Source organism: Parasteatoda tepidariorum, chromosome 8 (genome assembly GCF_982258835.1).
Source record: "Parasteatoda tepidariorum strain Cologne lab strain chromosome 8, Ptep-v5.0, whole genome shotgun sequence".
NCBI lineage: Eukaryota > Metazoa > Arthropoda > Arachnida > Araneae > Theridiidae > Parasteatoda > Parasteatoda tepidariorum.
In genome coordinates this window covers 57,894,302-57,919,941 of record NC_141762.1, presented here as the reverse complement: position 1 = coordinate 57,919,941, position 25,640 = coordinate 57,894,302, and the positions used below count along the sequence as shown (strand labels likewise).

The 25,640-nt window shown below is 32.1% G+C and overlaps 1 protein-coding gene across 3 annotated transcripts in view; it reads left to right on the top strand.

Moving 5' to 3' along the window:
• LOC107450814 (cytochrome P450 3A24) overlaps positions 1-24,663 on the top strand; it is a 28,372-nt gene extending 3,709 nt beyond the window's left edge. Inside the window, exons 3-14 of one of the 3 annotated variants that reach the window (XM_071181338.2) lie at positions 721-773; positions 3,772-3,868; positions 6,617-6,724; positions 8,586-8,674; positions 9,350-9,495; positions 11,233-11,348; positions 11,483-11,558; positions 14,341-14,504; positions 18,060-18,148; positions 19,864-20,007; positions 23,037-23,199; positions 24,361-24,663. In XM_071181338.2, the coding sequence (XP_071037439.2) occupies positions 721-773; positions 3,772-3,868; positions 6,617-6,724; positions 8,586-8,674; positions 9,350-9,495; positions 11,233-11,348; positions 11,483-11,558; positions 14,341-14,504; positions 18,060-18,148; positions 19,864-20,007; positions 23,037-23,199; positions 24,361-24,468 (1,353 nt within the window). In that variant the 3' untranslated portion in view covers positions 24,469-24,663. Of the gene's footprint in view, positions 1-720; positions 774-3,771; positions 3,869-6,616; positions 6,734-8,585; positions 8,675-9,349; positions 9,496-11,232; positions 11,349-11,482; positions 11,559-14,340; positions 14,505-18,059; positions 18,149-19,863; positions 20,008-23,036; positions 23,200-24,360 lie in introns of all 3 variants that reach the window. The other 2 variants (XM_043043211.3, XM_071181339.2) reach the window with 2 other exon arrangements.
• Positions 24,664-25,640: the final 977 nt, after the last annotated feature.

Below are 25,640 nucleotides of genomic sequence, written 5' to 3'. Positions count from 1 at the left end.
TGGAAGGCGAGTGCTCTAATTTTTAACGATATTACTGGCCGGGATAGCCTGATTGGTAGAGAGTTGGCCCGATGTCCAAGCGGTTGTGAGTTCGATTCCCACCTGATACAGACTTCCGTGTACACAATGTTGACCGGTGCATGCTAAATCTGTCAGGGTCACAGAATCCTCCAAGTTTCTAAAACTAATAAATTTCTCTGGGACTTCTAGATCGGAGATTGTTAGTGCTTTGGTGTAGGTCAAAATTACGATTTGCGGATGGATGGTGTGTGAATTTGTCCTCGTATGTGTGTAAGAAGTCAAATTCCTGGCCATAGATGGCGTCACTGGAAAACAAGAAGAATCGCATCCCTATTGCATTAATGACCTACAACAACAGCAATGATATTACTGATCAAAGGCAAGAATTGCCGTTTGCACTCGCTGTTTAAATTCCAGGACACTAGCATAAATGGTTCTGGAATTATAAGAGAGACACTTGGACGCAATGACAAGCCAACTCTTCCTTTTATTTATTATACAATATTACTTTTTTATTAGGTTTTAATAATTGCAATATCTACGTACCTGTTACAGGAACTTTTCTTCATGACATAAGAGTTTTATTTATGCAATAAATAAATAAAGTAAGTGAATAAAGTGAATAAATAAAGTGAATAAATAATAAAAAAATAAAAAATATTAAGATTTATTACATTTATTTATTTTATGATTTTTCAGCCTGTACATGAGCTTGAGATTCAGAGGTACAAAAAATATGGTTCCCTTTATGGGTAAGATTAAAACTTTATTTATTTTATAAAATATCTGAATTTTTTAAAGGAAATAACCATTAAAAGAGAAAAGCGAATTATAAAATTCTGTTGTTGTCGAACATCCAAACAATGGATTTGTGATAGAATAGAAATGTCTTAAAGAAAACACTTACTATTTTTAACATAGCCAAACTACATAGCATGTTAATACTAAGTAAACAATTGACGATATTTTTTATTTTGGACATTAAAAAAGTGCGTTAAGAAAGTGATCATAGCTTGAAATACTAATTTAAAACAAACGGACATAGAATATTTTATTCTTTTCTTAAACTACTACTACGTTTATTGTACTTTCAAAGAATTAACTAATGAACCCAACTTTCGAATAGTCCTTAAAAATTAAAAAGTGGTGTTAATATTTAAATAATTAGAAATCAATTTTTATTAACTTTAATAATAAATATACAAAATCTGTGTTTTCGTAACTAAATATGCTTAATTTAGAAATATTAAGTGCGGTGGTGGACACTGTCTTATAAAAATACTTCTATTTTCTAATTTTTGCTACCACTTCTAAAATTTTTAAGGACACAACGAGCCCTGATGAAACCCTAATAAACCTTTAATTAGTTACTTTATACAATTTGCAAAAAATGAAAAGGTTCACACTTTCTAACATTTGAGCAATTGACGAAATTTTCATTCTGTAAATTTTTATAATAATGCTTGAAAGAAATCTTTTGCAAAAATACTCACAACAGTTAACTGCGACCGTTACGGAATATTATTATTTAAATGCTTATTTCATATTTTGTGTAAAAATGCATGGATTACTTCTTTCGATTAAGCGTGTAAAAACAACTATTGAAGCAAAATTTCACCAAGCTAACATTAAATATTTACTATTTTTACTATTTTTCTAACTATAAGAGGGCCTCACTCAGGGCGACCACAACCTAAAAAACTTTAAACAGAGTCTATAAAATCCTACCAAATCAGTTGATGAAGCTAGTAAATGCTGAAAAGTGAAATAAGTTAAAAGGAAGAGCATCCCCGGGTCTCTTAAATTGTTATAGTGGTTATTAGCTTTTCAACGCAATGGAGATTCATCTGGTTTATCAACTACTATTTCCAGGAACGTTTCATGCTATGAGTCCGTTTTTTTTAAATATTAGACAAGATTGGATACTCGATATTTTAGATTTTGCTTAAATTTTCAGGATTTGTTCATGTAAAACTATTACATGCGTATTTATTTTCGCGAAAACAAGTTCTTTTTCTCAAGATTTTTAACGTTATCTCCACTAATGTTAAATGAGATTTCTAAATTTAATAAAATTCAAAAATATTAAATTGAAGCGAAAATGACGTATTCATGAATATTCTTTATGCATGTCTTACGCTAAATATAAAAACCGTTTAGCTTAACCCATTTAGGTTTGTCCGATGTAGTAAATATCGTACTGGCAAAGTGTGTGGTAAATGCCCCAATGGTTTTCAATACTGATAGGAATTTTACGAGAGTTAAATTTAATTTTGTTAACAGGCCTAAAAATACTTAAGGAGCAAGATAGAAAACCATCAATCAACCATCAATTTCTGCGCATTGTTGAAATCTTGGGCGTAATTTCACTTTCGACAATGCCAAGTTATTTCCATCCCCACTACATCAACTCATTTGGATTCTCTGGAATCTTGTTTTATTCATATTAATGCTGATTCCTTTGTTAACGGCATTAGTTCCTCTCTACTTCTCCGTAGCATGACAAATTTTTTTATTATCCTGATTTGCCCCACTTCACTTAAGTTACAGTAGTGTCTCTTGTTTTGATTTTTCATCTTTTTTTCTTTAATCGTTTTTATTTTTTCCCTCCTAGCTGCTGCAGTTTCTTTAATTGTAATGTTATTCACTTTTATATTCCACTTTTTGTTGTCATTTGTCATGTTTTATGTTTCAAATCACTTTTTCGTTCATTCACGTCTGATAGGTCTTGAGAATCAACATACTGTAATTTCAGTTCCATAAAAAAAGAACTTCATTAATTTCTAAACATCAAATGACTTTTACTTCCCTTAAAATGTCTTTTGATGCCCTTGCATCAGAAAGCTTCTGGGTTCGAATCCCGGGCAAGGCATGGATGTTCTTTCCTTCTCTGTACTATCTGTTCTCACTGTGGGAGTGACGTTTGCCCACCTAATATGGTGCCCCTGAAAGAGAGGCAAACAAAATCGCCCTGTATATGCCCGAATTAACGGATGTTAACACAGGTGGGTATTGGAAAAAAAAGAGAAATGTCTTTTGATTACTTCCTTAGTGTCTAAACACTAAACACATTTGGTGTTTAAGGAGGCATTACGGATCGAAACTATAGTGTGTCCGTTTCCGTACTACTTTTATCTCTATTCACGTTTCCCCACTTTTTTTTTTTTTTTTTACTCTACGTGTTGTTGTTTCTAATCCCCAAGAGGCCTATCCCAATTAGACCAATTCCATAAGTCCAAAAATGTCCAGGAAGTCTAGAAACAGATGGGGTTTTGAAAAAACCTCGTCGATCTTAAAATCGATACAGTTTAGAATATGCTCGGGCGAAGCCTGAGCAGTCCTACATTTAGTGCAAAGTCCAAAAGTCTTTTGCCCCTGAACATACGAGAGACACCTCAAGTGACCACTTGCAAAGCGAGATAAACAAGTCTGCTGGCTTCTAGGTCCCTCAAAAAGCAAGGCACTTCCAGGTCGTTTTCTGAAATACCAACTATGCGGAGGAGGAACCCTCCAGAGGTCCATAAACAATTTTTTTGGACTCTGCAAAGACCTTCTTGAAAGTGGAAGGTAGATCTTTCTGTAGAGGTTCCAAAGAAGCATCTTTAGCCAGTGAGTCCGCCATCTACGTATTACAAAGTATACTCTGTCCACTTTTTTTATTTTTTGGGATTTTTTGATTATACATGGATTTGTACTACATGATGGTCATTTCTTAGATTTTTACCTTCCTATTCTATTTGTTTGTTACAGTTATTTTGAGGGATCTCTTCCAGTATTGTCTGTTGGTGATCCTCAACTCATACGAAAGATAATCGTTAAAGATTTCAACTACTTCACTGATACTTGGGTAAGAAAATATTGAGTTGAATCAATTTTATTACAGAATGTGCCGTATGTCCCAACAATGAAAAACGATTTGAAAAATCAATGAAAGAAAAACTAGAAGAGACAGAGAAATGTGCAGTTTGCTGTGTACTGCTTCGAAAAACAGAAACTCATTCGCGTTGTTTTAAAATTAGTTACAAAGTTTGCTAAGATATGTCGTTTCAAATTGGAAAAAATTTTAATAGAATACTTTTTATACTAACATTATTTGACGCGGTTCAGTCTGAAGACCAAACTGATGTATACCTGTACAAATCTTTCAGTTGAAGTGGTTTGACATGCAGGAGAAAACCTTGTTTTATAGTTTTTCAATAAACATCGCCATCTTTTGATTAAATTTGTAACTAGTTTTGTACACTTTCTGGATTCTTAAGCAAAATATAGTAAACTATTCTTAAAAAAGATTTCAAAACATTCCTTTCAAAAAGGATAATTTAACATCAATACAAAGTGCTGCGCCAGCCTGAAAATTTAAGCTCACTGTATTTTCCGTGGTAGAGGAAAAGAAATAAGGTAAACTTAATTTTGATTTTGCCACCTCTTAAGAAATTTATTTCACAAGTATGTTACCGTTTTTCTTTATTTTATGAGATGTGTGGTAACAACATTGTTGAGATAATTGAAGTAAAAAATTTTAAAGTAACAAAACTATTAAAAAAGTCATAATATTACTATTTTAAAAATGGTTAGATTATTTTTAAAAAGGAAGAGGTTGTCGCATTAAAAATTATGAATTTATTGTGAATTCTTATCCTCTACCATTTCTTTCGAAAAGGTTATTTAACATCACTACTAATTATGGCGCCAACTTGGAAGTTTAAGCTTACAACATTTAACGTCGCAGAGAAAGACAACAAGGCAAGCTTAATTTCAACTTTGCCTCCTCTTAAAAACTTTTTGTACAAATATCAGTTATTATCTATTTGTTCAAATTGTTTATACATTATGATGGTCAAAATCGTTGTAAATTAAATTTATTAAATCAAAAATGAAATATTGAGAAAATTACTATCGCTTCAAATATTATGAAAAAAATAACTCTATAAAGTAAAAGAAGATTCCCTTATTTATTTGATAGTGGCTTTTGGTAACGAAAATTTAAAAAACTTGCTCTTTCGATTTTCTTTAGAGATGCTTACTTCAGGGCTTATAATTTGAATGATCGTTGTGTAATTACCAATTTCAGTGGTAAATGCATTTATGAATCTACGTAAAAATCTTCGTTTATAAAATTATTGGGTCACCCGGAAAGTTCGTGCCGATTTTAGATTGGCACAAAGCTCCCAAATGCTCAATATTTCCAATTTTCTTTCTTTTTCAAGTCCACTCCTTTCCTGATTTTCAACTGTTTCAGTTGAGATAATAATCTTATAGCATACATCAGACTTGCACATGCGTAATAAGTGTCCAAATTTTTGTGGTGATCAAGAAAATTTAATAATCTATTTTTGAAAACAAGAAATTTATTTTAGAGTAAAAATTTTGCTACAACTTGAGTATTTTTGGCACACCTTTGGGAGCTCCACCAATCGAAAATAGGTGCGAACTTTTCAGAAGATAAATTATCATTGTAATAATATTGATTTATTTTCTACAACTAAATAACAGTTCAAAAATTTCTGCAATAGATATTTTGGTTAAACGCTTAAGCATTTAAGTGTAAGCGAAGAATCTCAATTTTATGAAAATTCGATCTACTTTAGTTTAAAGATTTTATTATCAATTAGTAAAAATTTTCTCCAAGACAGTACAAATTGGTAGCTATACAACTTTTTGTGCTTTTAAACAAATTTTAATGGTGCTTGCCTTTGGTTGAGCTTAAGAGCAACGAGAATAACCAGTTGTGGCAATTTTGCTCAAGATTATTTGACCGGACACAGCCTGCCCACGGTTTCTTAAAGGTAGTCCGATCAGACCACCATGAAGATTAGCCAGTTTTCGAAAGAACCATTTAATAAAAAAATTTAGTAAAAATAAGAAAGTGATTACAAATATTTGTCAAAAAAATTTTATAATTTATGAATATAATTTGTTTGTCTTATTTACTTGTCAACCACCATGGATTCAATTCTTAAATATGTACACTACATTTCTCTCAATTACTTTTAAAATAAAATTTGGATTCATGCGCACAACTGGTTCACTTTTTGAATTGTTGAGAGAACTATTTGCAAAAACCGCGTGGATGATGATCTCTGATATAGCAGATGATGTGCCATAACCCGATCGTGGTGCTATATCGGTTAATGTAAAAGTCTCAATTTTGTAAGTTTGATTTTAACCACCACTAATTGCGAATGGTTTAAATGCCCCATCAGTCAAGTCTAAATTTATGGTGAAATATAATTTTTTTTTCAAGTTTCTGCTATGAGATCTGTACCACTTTCATTAAATATTTTGCGGAAATTCGAGCATTTGCGTATGGAGAATTTTTTAAAAATATGATAAGAACGTTTAATCCTTTTGCAAATTATCTTAATCCTTGGTTTCTTTATGATTTCGATAATAGTTTCTTTTTTAAAGCAGATTTTTTGTCTAATTTTACTTTTATTTATAAAGTTGTAGCAAATCTTACGTTTTTTTTTTATTTAAATCAAATAATAAATCATTAAATGTCTTTCCATTAATAAAAAGCGTAAAATATCACCCGTACTTCCTTAATATATATGATTCATTCATTTCATTTTTAAAATCTTAAGTGATTTTACAGACATTTGATACTGGAGATGAAATTGCCGAATCAACTATTCAGATGCTTCATGGCGAAGAGTGGAAAAAAGTCAGAAGCATTATTGCTCCAAATTTCAGCACACTCAAAGTAAAAAAGGTCTGAATAAATCTTCGAAAAGTATGGTTTCTTTTTATCAAAATTGTCACAAGAAGTAGTACAAGGGTTTCATTGTTTACATTCATTTTGCAGTAAAATGACTGTACGGTCGACGATAATAATATAAATACTGTCGAACCGAAGTCAAAGTTTCGTATTAATCCGGTAGTAGAGTCAATCTGCAGTACAACTTTCCCATATTTAAATTTGTTTATGACTCTAACTCGGCCAGGTAGAGACATATTATTGAAGTATCAATCAGCAAAATAAGCACAGATTGGATAGATAAAAATAAAATGCAAAATTAAATTAAAAATGTGTTAATTTAATTAAAAAATTTTATACACTTTTAAATCAATGGATTTATAAAATAATTAAAATTTAAGAAATTGAATAAGTCCTTATGTTGTTTTTAAACGAATTAATAGTTTTTAGAAATTAAAAATATTTCAAAAAATTTTTCTGGTCTTTTAAATTTCTTATTTTTAAAAATTCTCGTTCATTAATCTGCAGCACCCGCTGCTGTGTTGGAGGATTTCTGCTGCCGGGACATAAACCGAAAAACAGAAATATGCTTTTTACGATAATTGTGAAAAAAAATTACTATAGCAAACAAATAAAAAAAACTTTAACAATATATCTTGAGAGAGCCGTTTTTGGCTCAGGGGAGAGAGCGCTCCACTGAGGTGCCCTAGGTTCGAATCCCAGAAATGGCTGGTCGATACGAATTCAGCCTCCGGCTCGCACCGACCACAGTGCTGACGTAAATTATCCTTTGTGTCGAACGGATCGTGGGTTAGAGAGATCGTGGATTAGATTGAGTTTGCCGTCAGGGTAACTGTGGGTGGTTTTCGTGCTTTTTGATCACCGTGTAAGGCAAATGCAGGTTAGTTGCACTAAAAAATCTTCCACGAAGACTACTTTCTCTCAATACTTGATCTAGGTGTTCCCTTGTCTTCTCGATTGGGTTCAAAATTACAGAACTACGGAATTTAATATTTGTAGTTGTAAACTCAAAATTTTCTCGGCTGTTCAACGATAGTTATTAAGAAAAGTAGCCAATGATGAGTCCTTTGATCGTCAGCTGTCCTTGGGAAGTTTTCGTACCTTCCCCCTCCCTAAACCATAAATGTGGATAAGTTCCATTATAAAATTCTCCACAGGAGGATAGTTTGTCTCAATGTTTGATCCAGAATTTTGATGAAGAAATAAAATATTCTTTGAGAAATATTTAATGGCCACTTTAAGTACATCAGTATTTTTGTACAGAAAAATATGTTTGTAATATCACCTAAGAAACACCCAAGCAATTACATACAGAGATATAAACACACAAGATGATTGCATTTGTATTGTAATATTCTTTTAAACAACAAATGATTAAGCTGAAATTGCTGTTTTTTTTCTTTTTTTCAAAAAATTCTACCACTAACATCTCATAAAAACTTCTGCTTGAGAGGGGGTTTTTTTCCTTCTCATTTTCATAACTAGATACCCGACAACAAAAATCAACAAGAAGCTTGCAACTAAATCAATTGAAGACCACAATAAATTTTACCATCAGCATTGAAAGAATGAAATTCGTTTCTCTTTCCCCGGAATGTCGACGTCACTCACCCAGTTGTCATCTCCTCACACGTTCTGTTGGCGACATAACCAATTATAAATTGATGTGTTACACGAATTTATCTGTAAGGTAAATACGTGTTAACAAGACAGGATTTCAAAATAAGTTGTTTTTTGAAATTAGTCGCATATAGATACTGTTTTCAACTTAATTTTATATTTGTCTTTATCATAAGTTTCTTTCTATTTTCTTTATTTTGTGATAATTTCATGCATTTTTTTCCAGATGTCTGAAAAAGTTAAATATTGTGCAAATGAATGCGTCAAAAACTTCGATGCTTTTGCAAAAATTGGACAGCCCGTAGACGTAAAAAAGTAATAGTATTAAAAGGATTATTTATTAAATACAACGTAATATATATTTTTAAATGCATATTATAAAGATAATTTATTAGTAATTATATTTATAACTCGTACCAAGGAAAATTCATTATTTTAGAAAAAAGTAGCTAGTTCTTCGTATTAGTACATTTGATTCAATAAAAGAAGGGTGCCTTGTACTTTTACGTTTCAGTTTGAAGAAAATAAGTTAAAAAAGTATGATATTACCCAAGTGTTAATTCATAAGTTACCAGAAAAAGTTATTTTTGCACTGACGATGACATCAGATTCTTCGTATTGTGAACTATAAATGACCACAAAATGCTTGTACTTTTTTGTTTTAGTCAGGTTATAAGAAAACTAAGTTAAAAAGCGCAATGTGTGTGATACTACGCAGGCGTTAAGTAGTAAGTTATCGGAAAAGGTCATTTTTGGCACTGACATTGGCATCAGATTCTCCAGATTGCGAACAATAAATGCAGTGGTCAATTAGGAATTTCATTAAATTTAATGTTTTCTTTTTTTAAATTTTTACTACTGTAAAGAGCTTAATATAATTTTTAAACTACTTATATAATTTATTAAATTGGATTTTTTTATATTCGACTAATTTCTTTCGTATTGGAACTGCATTATTACATTATAGACTTATAGTGCATATTTTTACAGATTTTACAATGCATTTACAATGGATGTTATCACAAATACTGCGTTCTCATTGAAAACAGATTCTCAAAGAAACCCAAGCAATGCCTTTGTTAAAAATGCAACCGATTTGTTCGAAAAAGGCATAAACTGGAGATATATTTTATACCGTAAGTACTGTATTTTTCATCATTTAAAACTTTCTTTTTATTTAGTTGTAATGCCCCTTCCTCAAAATGCTCTAAAATAAAATCATAAAACTTTGTTTCAACTATATACATATATATATATATATATATATATATATATATATATATATATATATATATATATATATATATATATATATATATATATATATATATATATATATATATATATATATATATATATATATATATATATATATATATATATATATATATATATATATATATATATATATATATATATATATATATATATATATATATATATATATATATATATATATATATAGGGTGATTCTAGAAAGATGGGCAAAGTTTTAGGAAGTGATAGTTCACACCCAAGCAAACAAATTTTATCAAAGAATGCATAGTCGAAAACAAACGCGTCAAAGTTTATGTTCTTACATGAGGCAAAAACACACAAAGAACGATGAAGTTAAGTTATAAAAGCAAATTTAATGGCATGTGATTACAATAAGTGCTCAAAACAGTGACCGGCAGCGGTTATGCACGCAGTAGAACGGCGAAGAAAAGATAGGCAAACATTCTGAAACACACCAGGCATATTACGAACTTTCCCTGCAGCGACCGAAAGCTTGGCAACAAGTTCTTCCGCAGATTCAATGGGAGTCTCATACATAAGAGCCTTCAGCTGTCCCCACAATAGTATTGGTCCTCGTTAAACTGTGCTACCGTAAAGTGCTCGACTTCGCGCGCAGGTCGTCGGGCTACCGAAGCGGGGGTGCCATCCCTTCCGCAGAGGATCAAAATTGTGATGGCATGTCTTCGGATAGCCCATTGTGCAGCTCTAGTGCGACGTAAATTAACAACAACAACTGTCCCCACAATAAGTCAATTATTTTTTTCATATTTTTAGACATTATAGCACTTGAAACAGCAGCTTTTATGTATGAATCGTGGCGAAAAATTTGCACACGAGCCCTTCTTCCCATAACATGCCAATAATAACTCGCAGCGCAGTAACTCGCAACAGGAATGGAGCTTTCACGTTTGCATCAAACAACTTTCCAAATGCGCCAGCACCTTTGCGTTTTGTTTTCGACCATGCATTCTTTGATAAAAATTGTTTGCTTGGGTGTGTATTATCACTTCCTAAAATTTTGCCCATCTCTTAATTAATATTTATGTATATATATATAAATATTAATTAAGAGCTCTGTTTGCTTTTTATGATAATATACTATAATTTTTGAATGAATAATTTCGTTTAAGTATATAATGACAAAAATTGGTTACAGTTGTGATTATTAGACTTTTTCTACCATGAAGGAAAACTCTTCGTATTTTCTTCAACTTGCTGTTGAAGACTTTCGGGCCGTACTTCGGTGATGTCTATACTCAGAAAACTGTGCAGAATTAAAAGGCGCTCGTCTCAGTGTTAAAAAACCTTATCTATTTTGTTTCCACAGATTAAAATTCAATCTAATTTGTCAAGGTGTTAATTATACACATTTTGGTTTTGATTTTTTATTACAGTTTATATAGTGGTAGCTGTGTAACAATTGATTTTACAATTGTAAGATAAAATTATTTTAAGTACGCAAACACCTATTTCAATTTATTTCATAACCAAAGTTGAACAGCCGACCTGTTAGTTATTATTTATCTTCATTTTTTTAAAAACAATTATGAAAAGAAGCTATTTCCACATTTATTACTGAATTTCTTTACTTTTAGTTTTGTTTCCACAACTATTTAAACTGCTTAAAGTTTCAGTCTATGAACCAAAAGCAACGGAGTTTTTCGTGAATGTCACAAACGAAGTGGTACGAGAACGAAGACGGAGCAGTTTAGTAAGTAATGCATTACGTGCAAATTATTCACGCATTACGCGTTTCAGATAATTTTTGATTCTTATTGTAATCACATTGAATCTGGTAGTTTTGTGATCATTATTTAATTCTTAATTTAAATTTTTTTCAAACAGAAATCGGATGACTTTCTTCAGTTTATGATGGACAATACTGATGAGCAAAATAACAAACGTGAAGCTCGTAGAAAAAGTAAGAATATTTTGCTCCATGTTTTAAATATATAACCAAAATATGGTTTTGAAAATTCTGAAGGTGTATAGACATAACCACAATATTATATGCTAGTGGGCTGTGCCCCCTGCTCGCTAACGCTCGCCAACCCCCGAAAATTGCTACGCAATCTTATAGGGTTAGCTTCGCAATCCAAGCTCGCTTCGCTCGCTACTAAGTTAGGTACATTGCAAATCCATAAAATTCTAAGAATTCAAAACAATCATTCAAATCCATATAACAACTTATTTTTAAAAAGAAAATTAAATCTTTTTAGTAAATACTAAGTCATTAAAATAAATTTGAATTCAAATAATAGACATGTAATTCGTTAAACCTATCAGAAATGTGCTATAGTATAAAATCTTAAGGCGTGACAGCACGACGGAGACTCATTTTTCAATGAATAACTAATAACAATAATAAAACAAATAAATTCGTGATATAAATCAAAAATCGTCTTCGTAATATATAAATTCGTGAAAAAAAGCGCTTTCGACAAAATACTAAAATAGAGATCTATCGACAAAGACTACTCACTTCTGCCTAGCTTAATAGTATGAGTTTGCCGCAGCTGATAGGGTGAATTTCGGAAGAGATCACATTTGTTTAGAATGCTCTTTTTGGTTATTTCAGTTTCCGTTTTTAAAAGCGCTATATGTTGAGTCACATCATCTAGATTTGGCATGTGAAATTTTTAGCGGAAATCATTGGTCGATTTTCTAGCATTGCCATTCGGGGTGTTGTAATGAGGCTTTTTTTGTCGCCGTGTAAGAGAAATATATATATAGATGATTCCAATAACCACTATCACAAATTTGCATCGACTAAAATGAGAGTAAGAAGTTATAAACTGATTACCATTACTAATACCACTATAATTTAAAAGCATTCTTATATAAATATTGCAAATTATTTATGAATTTCTAAAAAAATATAGCTAAAAAATAGTGCGTGGAGTCCCTCCGCGCGGAAGAAGTTAAACTTCGCAACGTTAGTTGTAGAAGAATCAGCAGTCGCAGAAGGATCACTAATTCTATTCAACGACTCTTTTTCCTGCTCCGCTCGCTTCCGTGCTCTGTAATCACGGTAATATTGTGCATTTTTCCCTCGTGGACCTCTTGAACCAGTGGAAGTGCTTGTGGTTGCCTCATCGTCTCGCCCTGGAAAATGTATTTGTATTAATAATGTATGTGAATGCCTTTTTTGCCAGATTGACATACACAGGAGAGTAGCGAGGGGGTAAGAAAAGGCAGTATTATCGTGATAGTTATAAAAGAATACTCTAGTCGGTCATCGATAGTTAAACTTATTGATTTTTTTAGTTGTCTTTTATTTCAAATGTATTTATTTATTTTTACATAAGCAAGGGAGCAGACGGTAAAATTATTTTGCCATGGACGAATTTCATTTCGCTTTTAGTCTGTCAAAGCTTCATTAAATAACAAAAGTCTATCAATAGTTAAATCAATGTATATTTTTCGTCGGACTTCTTCTTCAAATCCCTTCTTCTTCGAATCCCGCTCCAGGCATGGATGTTTCTCTTCATGTGTTGTCCTCTGTTGTATGTGATGTGTGAATGTGGCCCACCCTATGAACGGGTATCTGTGGCAGTGCGGGGTGGGTAATGTTGCTCGCCTCTGTGGTTCACAGATGCCCACTGGGTAAGGTTAAATGAGCAACACTTCCGGCATGTTCCCAGATGAAGAACGTAAAAGTTCAGTACTCTCCATTAGAATTTTTTTTTCTCCAGACTGTGACAACCCAGTATTATTGGTAGCGACCAATAAGATGGCATTTACGGGGTTTCACAGGAGACTATAAATGTAAAAAGTGGTAGAAACTCAATTCATTTTTGTTTACTTATTATCTCTTTAATTATTTAATTATAACTACCACTGTGACTTATAATTCAAATTATTCATGTTTAAAAAATGAAAAGAATTTCCATATTAACTTTTTAAGAAAAATTAATTAACTATTAAAATAATAAGTACACACTAAAATTATCTGTGCTTAGAGGTTTAATTCTGATTACTATTACTTTAGTAGGATAATTCTCCATTGGTTGAATTTTTATAAGTTTCTCTCTTTTGAGGGGGTATGTAGATGAATTTTTTAGTGATGTTAATATTTTTTTTAAAAATAAATACCTTTTTTGAAAGAATAAAAAGTACACTTTTAAATGTTCATTTTTTAATGATTTTTAGTTTAAATTATAGAAAAATGCTTTTAAGCTGTTTTTCAAAAAATTTTTTTTTTTTAGCTTACTTTCTTTTTTAAAAAAAAGTGCAGAGATGCTTGTATGTACAGAGATTGTAACTTGGCATGCATTTAATTATTTTTCATAAACTAAAAATTTTGGTAATGAGTGAGCATTACTATTTAAAATATAAATAATCCATTCAGTTATTACGCGATATTTGCATATTTTTATGAATTCTTTACTTTGTTAAGTGAGTAGTGCTCTTTCGAAACTCAAAGTGAGGAAGCCCCCTGCCCATTTTTATTCCTAGAGAGAACTCTATATAATGTTTCGAGAAACGAAGTGACTTCGTAATGCATTCTTTACAGTTAAACTAAAATAAAAAAACTGAGTTATATTTCCACAGTAGCTTTTATTTCTAGATATTTATTTATTAAAGTACGTTCATTAGAAAACTCATTTAGTTCTTTTTGTAAGAAGTTAACATAGATCCTGTCCATTAAATTTATTGGTAAAAGCACGAAAACGTTTTATTTCTTTGTTTCTTCTTTTCAGGTTTATCAGAACAGGAGTTAGTGTCACAATGTGTCTTCTCATTTTTGGCTGGATTCGAAACAACTGCCATCACTTTATGTTTCATTACATATTTCTTGGCGCTTTATCCGGACATTCAAGAGAAACTCATCGAAGAAGTAGATGCAATTATGACAAGTCATAATGTAAGTTTCAATGAGCTAAGACCAGGAGGCCATGTAATCTGGGCTGCCAACTCAAGAAGCTTTTAGGGAAATTGTCTCCTAGTAGTAACTAAGTCTATGTTTTAATGCATAGATTCTCAACCTTTTTAATGTTACCGCCCCCTTATGCAGCAAAAATATTTCAACGCCCCCCTTTGTGTAAATTCTGTTATTTAGAGCATGGTGATGGAACGATGTGTGCTCAATTATAGCAGACAACATTAAGCAATTTATTAAGAGTTACATTTGTTTGGTTTTTTAAAAAAATAATATGTACATTAACTCCATACTTTCTCACTGCGGGTAATCGCAGTCTATTTGTTTAAATTAAAATAGATACGGTAATGAAAAAAACACAACAAAGAAACCTATGCTTAAAAAGAATCCTTTATTCTTAATTAGATAGTTAAAAAAACACCCAAAATAATTTTTTACACTAAAAAGTAATATCAACGAAACATTAGTTTCTTAACGTTCGGTTCAATACATTTAGTGAGGTGAGAAGTCTTCTCGTTGCACAATTTCGAGCTGATTTCTTTTTTTTTTTGTGACAAGATCAACAAGTTCAAGTTCGACAAGGCAGGAGGAAGGGAAGGCATTTAAAAAATTTTTTATCGATAGTCCGCTGTTCAGGGTACTGATGTTACTTTGAACTTGAAGCCAAAATTCTGCGAGAGGATCATCACTTCAAAGTTTCATTTGTTGAAAGTTCGACCAATTCCTCATAAGTCTAAACCTCTGCTGTTTCAATATTCACAAAAAGATTCATAACCCAATAACCCATTGAGGGACTTTCAGGGAACGAAACATCTTTAAAACGGTCAGAAAAGTCCACGTGCAAAGAGTCAATGTGTTGACAATATTATTGTGCATCATCAGAGCGACTTAGCTGAACCCATTCCAACCAAAATTCTGCTTCCACAAAATGAGTTGTTTCAGAAAGGCAGAAATGACTGACTTTTGTAGGGATCAAATTGCACTCGTCGCCATGAAGATGTAAATTTATGCCATTAAACTTCGCAAATAAATCCGCCTAAGTCTTTCTTAAATTCTAGCATTCTGTCTCTCTGTTTTAGAGGAACTCCATCACTGAGTCGAAAAGAGTCCAAAACCTATTGAGACAGATGCCTTCGGAAAGTCAGAGAATCTCAGTGTGTAGTAGCAAGCGATTGAGTTCTTCATCATACACAGCTGTTTGAAAAATCAATCATTGAGAGCATTACTGCGAATTTTGCTCACAGCAAACATGACATATAGCAATAATTGATGCAAACGGTAGTTGAGATTTTTTCCTACTAAACGCTGTGTGTGAATGACGCAATGAACAGCTAAAATATCTGGTATTTCCCTTTACAAAAGGGTGATAAACCCACGATGTCGATCGACCATTGCAGGAGCGCCATCATCCCACTCACTGTATCGTTGTTTAAAGGGATATTTTTGATTGTATTGGATGTGGGTGGATGGTGTAAAACTGTTTCTAAAACTTCCTTGACAACCGGCAGTGTCAGCTCAGCGCCGATTGTATGAGCTTTCCCAGAATCAGCAATAAATTTTGATGTATCATAAGAAGCTATCGAACCATCGTCGAATTTTTGTGATGAGGTTGCTAGCAATCCTGAGACCGAAGGTGTCTTCAGAAACTTGTCTTTGTTCGTGAAAAATGACAAATCTTTATTTCGCTTATGTTTCTTTAGTTCGCTTTGTTACAAAGTAAACACATGGTCAGTTAGGAGTTCAACAGCGATTGAACAAATCCAAACCTCAAGTACGTGGTACGGTATTGATGACACTTCTTTTTGTTATTCGGCATTGCTGCTGGCAGCAAAATTCAAACGATGAAATAAAATCAACTATTTCTCCAAATTAATAAATAATTTATGGTAAAGAACTAATTCGCGCTTATACCTGGCCAAATAAACAATGAGATCGAATCAAAACTGGGGAAGAAACTGTAAGGAAACTAACGAAAATCATCATAAGAAGCATGGGTCAAATCAAACATTCATACCGAAAGCTCATGTACTTTGATTTCCACCAAATGGCTTGAATGAGTCAGAGCCATTCGCGAAATAGCTTGAATAAATCAGAGGCAAAAACTACTGACTCGTGCGCTGCGCTCAGAGCCTAACAAAGGCAGGGACATACTGACAGTTGCCCCAGGCCCCCCAAATCGAATTAAAAGTTTATTTTAAGTTTCCTTCTTTAATGAATTTTTTTTAAACAGAATATCAGTATAGTGTAAAATCCCTCTGTTTTATATTAGCTTCTTCATTAATCTATCGTATGTACACAAGAAATCTATATTTCGTAATTCCATGCCTTTCTGGTGCGGAATTCAGTTGAATTTTTGCAATTACGATGGACAAATTTAGCTAATCAAATGCCTATGTTTTTGCATATCGCAAAATGCGACATTTTACAAAAATGCAAGCTTCTGATGGTCTTAATTGAGTCATCGTAATCTCGAAAATTTAGCTGAATTTCACCTCAATGTCAGCAAGGATGTGAATTTTACGCTGCTAGATGACAACCAAAAAAAACTGCATTCGGCACGATGGACATAGAATTGTCAGAAAATCAATAAAATGGACAGAACGATACCATTGGAGGGTGGGGTGGGGGGACATTACAGCTATTTTAGTTTCTAGTCAATTTTCTTGTTATTCATGTATAATGAGGAGAAAAATTTAAATAACTCCATATAGTTTAAAGGAGGGCCCCAATTAGGCTAAGTTGGACCCTGGCTGCGTTGTGTTAGTTCGGATCGGAGAATAGGTGTCGTATAAGTTTGTTTCACTGGTGGTACAAAAGGTGTATCAGATAATCTTAATTTATTATATTAATTTAATCTTTTTTTTCTTTAATATTAATTTTATCAAATAAATTTAATTTAATAATTTTATTTGGAAGTCTTCATTTGTAAGTGTTGTATTGTTTTATTTGTGTTTTATCATAAAATTTAAAATTAAATTTAAAATTAAATTTCAATGACAAATCATGCTCATCACCCCCTTACCACCCAAAACATACCCAACGCCCCCCTGGCGCCCAAAACAAGTTCACCGCCCCTCAGCATACTCCCAACACCCCCGTTGAGAAACAATGTTTTAATGCATTATTCTTTGCAAATGAGATTTAATGTAATTTTCAACATCACATATTAGTGATTCAGAAGTTTAGATGAAACGCCGCCTTTGTTACCCCACGTTGTGAGGTTCTTAAAATGATGGCAAAATGTCCAAAAATCTGAAAGCTTCAGTTTTTAATCGTCCAAAACTCTTTAATATATTTTGCTAAAAACGCTTTAGTTGGTAGTTCTTCATTACCTTTCAAAAAGTCGGTAGGATGTAATTTAGCTATAGAGAATTTTTTGTTGAAAAATGCTATTGGATTATGAACCATAGGGGCATTAAATTATAATGTTTATTTCAGTTAAACGACATTATAAAATTTTTAAGACCAGTTGGATTATTGATTTTTCTTATTTACCATTTCTGACAGAAACTTCACTGAAGTAAATTCTTTCATTTTCAGGGAAATATTACATATGAAGTAATCCAAGAAATGCAATATATGGACCAGGTTATTTCTGAAACTATAAGACTTTGCCCTCCTACAGTTAGGTAAGTGTTTTACTGTTAAGAAAGCTACTAGGAAACTCTTAGGTAAGATATTTTGCAGTTAAATGTAAGCTGAAAGTTGATATTTTTTTGGAAATTAATGAAGAAATTTTTATTAGTTTTTTAATTTATTTTAAATTGCATTTTAGACATTTCAAAGTATTATAACATGGTCATAGTGGTCTAAATTCCGATTGAATAAATATTGGGAAACAAAGAAATAAGTAATGATATACAAGGTTTGCTGCTGTCATTAGGAACACTCTTTTAGGTTTAGATGGAGGAAAACCTTCAAACTAAAAATAAAAATTTAAACTGTGATGAATAAGTACTTGTTTCGCAATAACTTTTCTTCCAGAAACAATTTGATACAGATCTACTTTTCGATCAATTTTGTTATTTCCGGGTACGAAGAAAAATCTCTTAAACTCTTCAAAGCTAAAATGTTGTTGTTGTTTTCAATTTCACTTGCCTATACCAGAAAACCTGCTTGATGATACTAAGCGAATTTTTGGTCAGGGTGCATTTCTTGCCTTTCGGTGGTGCCATCTATGGCCAAGAATACGACTTCAGCAGCACATACTCCACAGCCCACTCATAGGGCGGAACCATTCATTCATCCACAGATCGTAGTTTTGACCTGAACCAGAGAACGTTACATTTCCATTGCAGTACCCCCCACAGGTATGATTTATAATGGCAACATGGAGGACTTTGAGACCCGAAAAATTTGACGTGCACCAGTCACCATTTACTACACTGGGAGTCTTCGGGCTGCGGAGATCAAAGTTACGACCTCTTGAACACAAGCGCAACGCCCTATCAACCAGGCTATCCGGCCCAAGCTAAAATGCTCTGAAATTTGTTTAAACAATGTTCTTATCAGTGGTGTATTGACTCCAATGGTGTAAAACGAAAGGGGTGTAAAATTTTACATAATTCTAGTGTCTATCGGTTAAAAAATTTTTGTTACCCTATTTAAGAAAAACTAGAATGTATGAACCCTATTTCCCTGACTTTTAATCTAAATTCGTCGAATTTCGAGGATTTTGGACCTTACTAATTTTGCAGATGCAATTTCTCAAATGGGTATTGGATCTTGCCTTGTTGCTCGGCACCAGCCTAAAGGCTTTCGCGGATTCATCTGGTATAGTAACAATAGAAGGTGATATAAATGTATCTTGGAATAATCAAATATAGAAGGATGATCACAAAACATAAAATTTAAAAGAATGAAAAATTATGTGCGCAGGCACAGGCTTAGCATATATTTTAAAAACACGTGATTAAAATAACATTATTCGATACTATATTCAAGTTATTTCCATACAGCGATTTCTCGAACAAATTCAAAATAATGAAATCAGAATTAGTCTTTTTTAATAGAATTGGTAGTTAACAGGGCCAGAAAAGCGAATTTTTGTTTGTGATATTCGTTAATGGTAGGCATCTTACTTAAACTTCGCCGCACGCAAGATTAAATTACAGTTTTGAGAAAAATCATTAAAAATTTAAATTTAAAAAAATTTAACTTCTTTAAAATGTAAATATCTTACTTTTTTAGATAAAGCTGTTTTTATTTAATGCTTAAAAAATTTAGGGAGTTGAATAATACCTTAAATTTTAAACTATGCGTGGAAAAACAGTTTCTGATTTTTTTTTTTAAATGACAATTCTTAAGGTGTATGCAGCGCCCTAATGAACTGGTTAATTTTTAGGTTGGACAGAGTATCTGTCAAAGATTACCAGATTGAAGATACGGGTATTGTTATACCCAAGGGAACTATCATTTTAATTCCAATTATTGCCATCCAAAGAGACGAGAAATATTATCCAGATCCAGAAAAATTTGACCCTGACAGGTAATTTTCTAATTTCAAGTGTGATATAGCACTGTAAAATCCACGGAAAAAAGTTTTTTTTCTTTCTGTTGTTGTAAATATAATGTTTTCGGTGAAAATATACGGTTTCAGTCATCGATCGGAACATCGTCGGGTTTCAATTCTGTTTTCTAAGTTAATGCGTTACCCATGATCAGTCTACCACTGAGGAAATTTCACGTCAGCACTGTGGTGGTCGGCACAAGCCGGATGCGGGATTCACACCTGGTTTATCTCGTTGGAAGGCGAACGCTTAGTCCCCTGAGACATCATGGCTCAATATACTTCCACTGTCACGATTTGGTTGAAAGAAATGCAGGATGAAATACAACAGAGTGTGAAATGCGCGTTTTAAAATTAGGCATAGCTCAAAAGGCGCGTATATGGAACAAAAACGTATATGCTCATGGAAAAAAACACACACTTCAAAATGCTGGTTTACGAAAAGGAGCAAAGCTTTGAAATGCGTCTTTGAAAAATTTATCATAGCTGAAAATGAGCATTAAAGAAACTGGACTTGATATGCACTTTTTTAATGCTACAAATGGGAAAAGATTCAGACCTTTAAAATATTTTCATTAAAAAAATATATACAAAATGATTTATACCTTACGAATTGTTTTGGATTCAATAGTTATTTCTTTTAATAAACAATTAAATAGTAGCTTAAATACCGGAATAAAGGCTAAGTCCATTTTCTTCAATACGCATTGTATGGTATGTCCATTTTTTCTTCTCAAACTTGCCTTTCAATACCTGTCTATTTTCTTAAACACCCATTTCATGTTATACTTAAATTTAAAACGCGTGTATCGAGCAATGTCCATTTTGAAACACGTATTTACAGCATTATTTTCGAGCCCACATTTTAAGTCAAGTTCATTTTCTTCTTACAAGGAAGCTATAACGCGAGAGACACTTTTCCTGACACATTCCGTTTCACCTCTATTTTTAAATTAAGGTTTAACACATAAAAGAAGTGCGTTCAGGTTGACCCAAAGTAAACCATGAAATTTCAATCGATGAATTTCTTTTTTCACAATATCAAAATGCAAGCAAACTACGGCAAGATTACTTTTCCACTGCTTATTTATGAATAATCTTGCCATAATCAGTTTACATTTTGATATTTTAAAAAACAAAGTCAGCATTTGAAACTTCGTGGTCTGCAGTAGGTTTACTTGTACTCAGTTTTTTTCTATACTTTAAATTTTAAAATACTAATGTATGTAAAACAGAATTTGCTAACAAGCGTTTCTCTTACGGTATAGCTTCCTCTTAAACACGAATTTTGAAGTGATGTGATTGTCTAATATAAAAAATATCATTGACAATAATATGTTGAATGCTAACTTTTTAGTGTCTAACCGCGAAATAAATTGAGTAGTTAATTGCCTGTTACTTTATTGTTTGTTACTTTATTGCATGAAACTTGTGTGTTAGTTAAAATCACAAAGGTCCAAATATTATTACTAAATTGCAACATTATTTTGGAGGGGAAGGCAAGATTATAAGAGCCAGAAGCTGAGCCCATTTTTTCTTTTAAAAAATGTCATTTGAGCTGCAATGATAGCATTCCTGCCATTTTTTACGATTTTTACGATCGATATCTTTTTGTGGTTGCTAATTTTATGCTTTATATTACTCTGAATTTGAAAAATTTGATTTAAAATTATCTTAATCACCGCAGCATAAAGAATTGAAAATAACATACTTAGGAATCGTGAAAATTGTGCTATATATGTGCGAATACCTGACAAAATTTAAGAAATTGCTAATAATTTTATACTTCCTCCGGCCCAAATTAGTTGCTACATTTAGGTCAAAAATTGCCGTTCAAATTGGTTGTTACATGTCTAGGAGGTGGAGTCATTAATGACCGATGCAGTCTAGTAGATTGACACCAGTAAAATTATACTACTACTGTAAATACAGGGCCAAGGATTTCAAATTATTAGCCAGTAAATTTGCTAAATATCAAAAGTCTTCGCCAATTTTCTTAAGTCTTCGCCAAATGCAAATCTTAAAAATTTTTTATGATTAATTTTTTCCCATGGAAAACTATTTTAAGGTAGTTTGTTTCTGGTTTATATTATTTGAATCCGATTCTAATTGGTTATGCAGCCCATACACCGAAAATTACTGTAGTCAAATAAAAAATACTGATTTGTTTAGAAAAATTCCTTTTGATGCAATTTTCAGGATCGAGTTAAATATATTTTTTCCTTTCCAGTGGAAACAAATCATTTCCCAATACTTTCGAAAAAATACAAATTTATTCGCCAAATTTATGATTTTATCGTATTTGGCGAGGTGACGAATTTTTAGCGTGCTCCCTGCAATATAACAGATTATAGTTTAATGCGGTTGAAGAGTTGTACTGGTTGAAGAGTTCTTACAAAATGGGACGTCGTGTACGAACCCAGGATTTTTTTTACCTAATTTGATACTGATTTAATTAGAGAAAAAGGGAAAGCTTGGTTATTAATGTTATTGATTGATAGCATAGCACCCTGAATCTCCGAATTATCTTCAAACATAATCGCAAAACCATCAGTATCAATAATCAGTACAAAAGTACTCAATGTAGCAACCAATTTGGGACAGAATGAATAGCTTTTACTCTTCTCTTCAATGACAAACGATGAAAAATCTTTAACAAAAGTCGTAAAAGTTTGCAGCTATACGATTGTTATTGACTTACCATCACAAGAAAAATTCCCACAATAATCCGAACCCGGAAGTGAGAAAAGAAATTGGCATCAAATTCGTTCTTTTTCTTGCTTGTTTTCAAAAGGAGTGAAAGATTTTTTCAAGCCTAGAATTAGTCCTGCATATTTTTATATCGTTTATGAAAGCATGATAGTGAAAGCTCTCGAAAACAAACTAGACGGGAAATAGTTTTTTTCCCTTTTCTCATTTCCATTCTTTTTAAAAGTTAATCTCGGGATGGTAAATCAGCAATTTGTCTTACATTTTTATCATTAACATTATTTTGTATGTTTTATCAGATTCAGTCCTGAAGAAAAGTCAAAGAGGGATCCTTTTACCTATTTGCCTTTTGGAGCAGGACCCAGGCAGTGCATTGGCATTAAATTGGCACTTTTAGAAGCAAAAATTTGCTTAGCATACGTATTAAGTCATTTTAGAGTTAAAAGATGCTCACAAACAAAGGTAAGCTTGTCATAAGTATTGTACATTTTCATATCTAATAGTCTCGCAGTGAACCTGATCGTAAAGACACGGTTTCCAGTAGAACATCGAAGTCAGGAATCAATGGTTGCGATCAGTGAACGGGTGGGTGATCACTTTGATCAGACTGCGTAGAGATTAAGCGTGGGCGGTATTGGTCCTTGTTAAACTGTTCTGCTGTAAAATTTCGACTTCGCTCGCGGTTCGCTGGGCTACCAAACGGGGGAAGCCATCATCACTGCAGAGAATCAATATTGTGATGGCATGTATTCGGATCTTTTCAGGGATGTTTCCCAGACCATCGCGCAGCTCAGGGTGGCATAAATTAAGTACAACTATTACTACCCATATCCGAGGATCATTTGTGCATTTGTGTATGCACCGTGTCTGCTTCGTACCTGCTCTCCATCTATTTTAGAAATTTCATAAAAGATTTCCTAATTATCTTTTTTTTCTTCTTTTTTTTTAAACTAAAGTTTATGATTATTTTGAGATAAAGATAAGTTACATCATTAATATTATTTTGTTGTTCGAATAAGGAAATATTTTGATTCAAGCTTGTTTATGATACGAACTCGTTTTATTATCATTTGTGGATTCTGGTGAGATTATTCGAAAGAAAAGTTTGCGTTATATTTTGAATTTTATCTAAATCAATTTTTCGTAGGAAATAGTTATTTATAACAAAAGTTATTTTAAAAAAATATTATTTTGCTTTTAACTTACTGTTACTGATATTTATTCGTGTTTCATTATTTTAAATATTTTTACTGATTGAAAGATATTTGGTTATGCTAAAAACTTTAAAAAAAAGTTGTAAGAACTGCAGAGAATTTTTTTTTAAATAGTTAATTTATTAACTCTCGAACTTTTAAATCGAATGAATTTTAAAATGGTTCCCATTTTAAACGAAGTAATACAGTTGAGTAACTGCAAATATTTTCCCCAATTGGCTTGTACCAAAAAAACATATCAAGTGGTATAAAAAGCATGTTGCGATTCAATTGTCTCTGTTTAAAATTTGATAATTTTTCCAAGTAATTAATCACAATACTAATGATGATGACGCTGGTGAAAATGTTAAAATATTTGTTAAAAAAATAACCGAATTTCAATTAACTAAATAATGTTTCTACTTTTTAGGAACCATTGGAATATAACAACGGTGTTGGCTTTCTTCATCCTAAAGAAGTTTTCGTAAATTTAGAAAAGCGGGAAGATTGTCCATTATCCTTACACTTACAAAAATGAGAATTTCTTTCCCATAAGAAACATTTTTTCTCATTGAATTTCTTCACCTCCATTCATTGTTATAAAAGGAAAAAGAACACGAAATACTTAATGCAGGATATTTACTATTTATATATTTATTTACCTTTATTTATGAATCATTGGTTTTCATCGCTTCAGTTATTGAAACAAACAATAAAATGTTTTTGGAAAAGAGTGAGTTTTGCAATTATTTTTTGTTTAGAAGAATGGATGTTTCATTATAAAGTGTTTCATAGAAAAATAAAGCGCTATAATCTTTTAATGTCTCTTTATTATATTTAAAAATCGTAAGGCCGTGGCTATTTAAAGTGTTAAACTTAACGTCACGTTTTATTTTGCTGCGTACAAGATTTTTGAATCAGAAATTTCAAATTACGATGGTGAGAAGAAAAATTGTGGGGTGATAACTATGGAATAAAAGAATTAACATTCCAGAATTGTAACTATTTGAGAGTTATTAACACGTTGAATGCCACGCTAATTTTACATGGCTTGCGCGTCTGGCCACAACGGTAAATAACTACAAACTAAATTTGCAAATATTAGACAGATTTTGCTAGTTTATTAAAAGGTTTATCATGACATTCCTTAAAAAAAGTGGTGAATTATATAAGCCTACGAATTCTTTCGAAATAATGGTGGATAAAAATCTGCTAAGTTGAATTTATTAAACCAAGAATCACAATTAATAAACTACCACTCGAAAATATTTATTCGCTGTCCGGAACAAGTTGGCATCTCTGTGTATATAAATGAAACTATTTTTGTGTGTTCTATATTGCATTAATTTCTTCAAACCATTTTAATAATGATAATAACATTAAAAAAAATTAAAAATTTACTCGAATTATGTGTTTCTAATAATCTTGGCTTCGCCGGTCACCGGTGACCCCTGTGGCATTCAACGTGTTAACTGTTAAACTAGTATTAAAAAATACCACGCGGACTTTCCTACAGAGAAAAGGAGCTAGGGATTTGATAATTGGTTTGGTAAAAAAGCAAAAAAAAAACACGAAGTATAAAGTGAAAAAGAGAAAAATATAACTTAAAGTATGGCGTTAATTATGAAAAATGTAAAGGCTGAAGTATAAAGCAAAGTAAACCTTAAAGTATTAAATAAAAGTTAAGTGTAAAAAGAGAATATAAAGCAA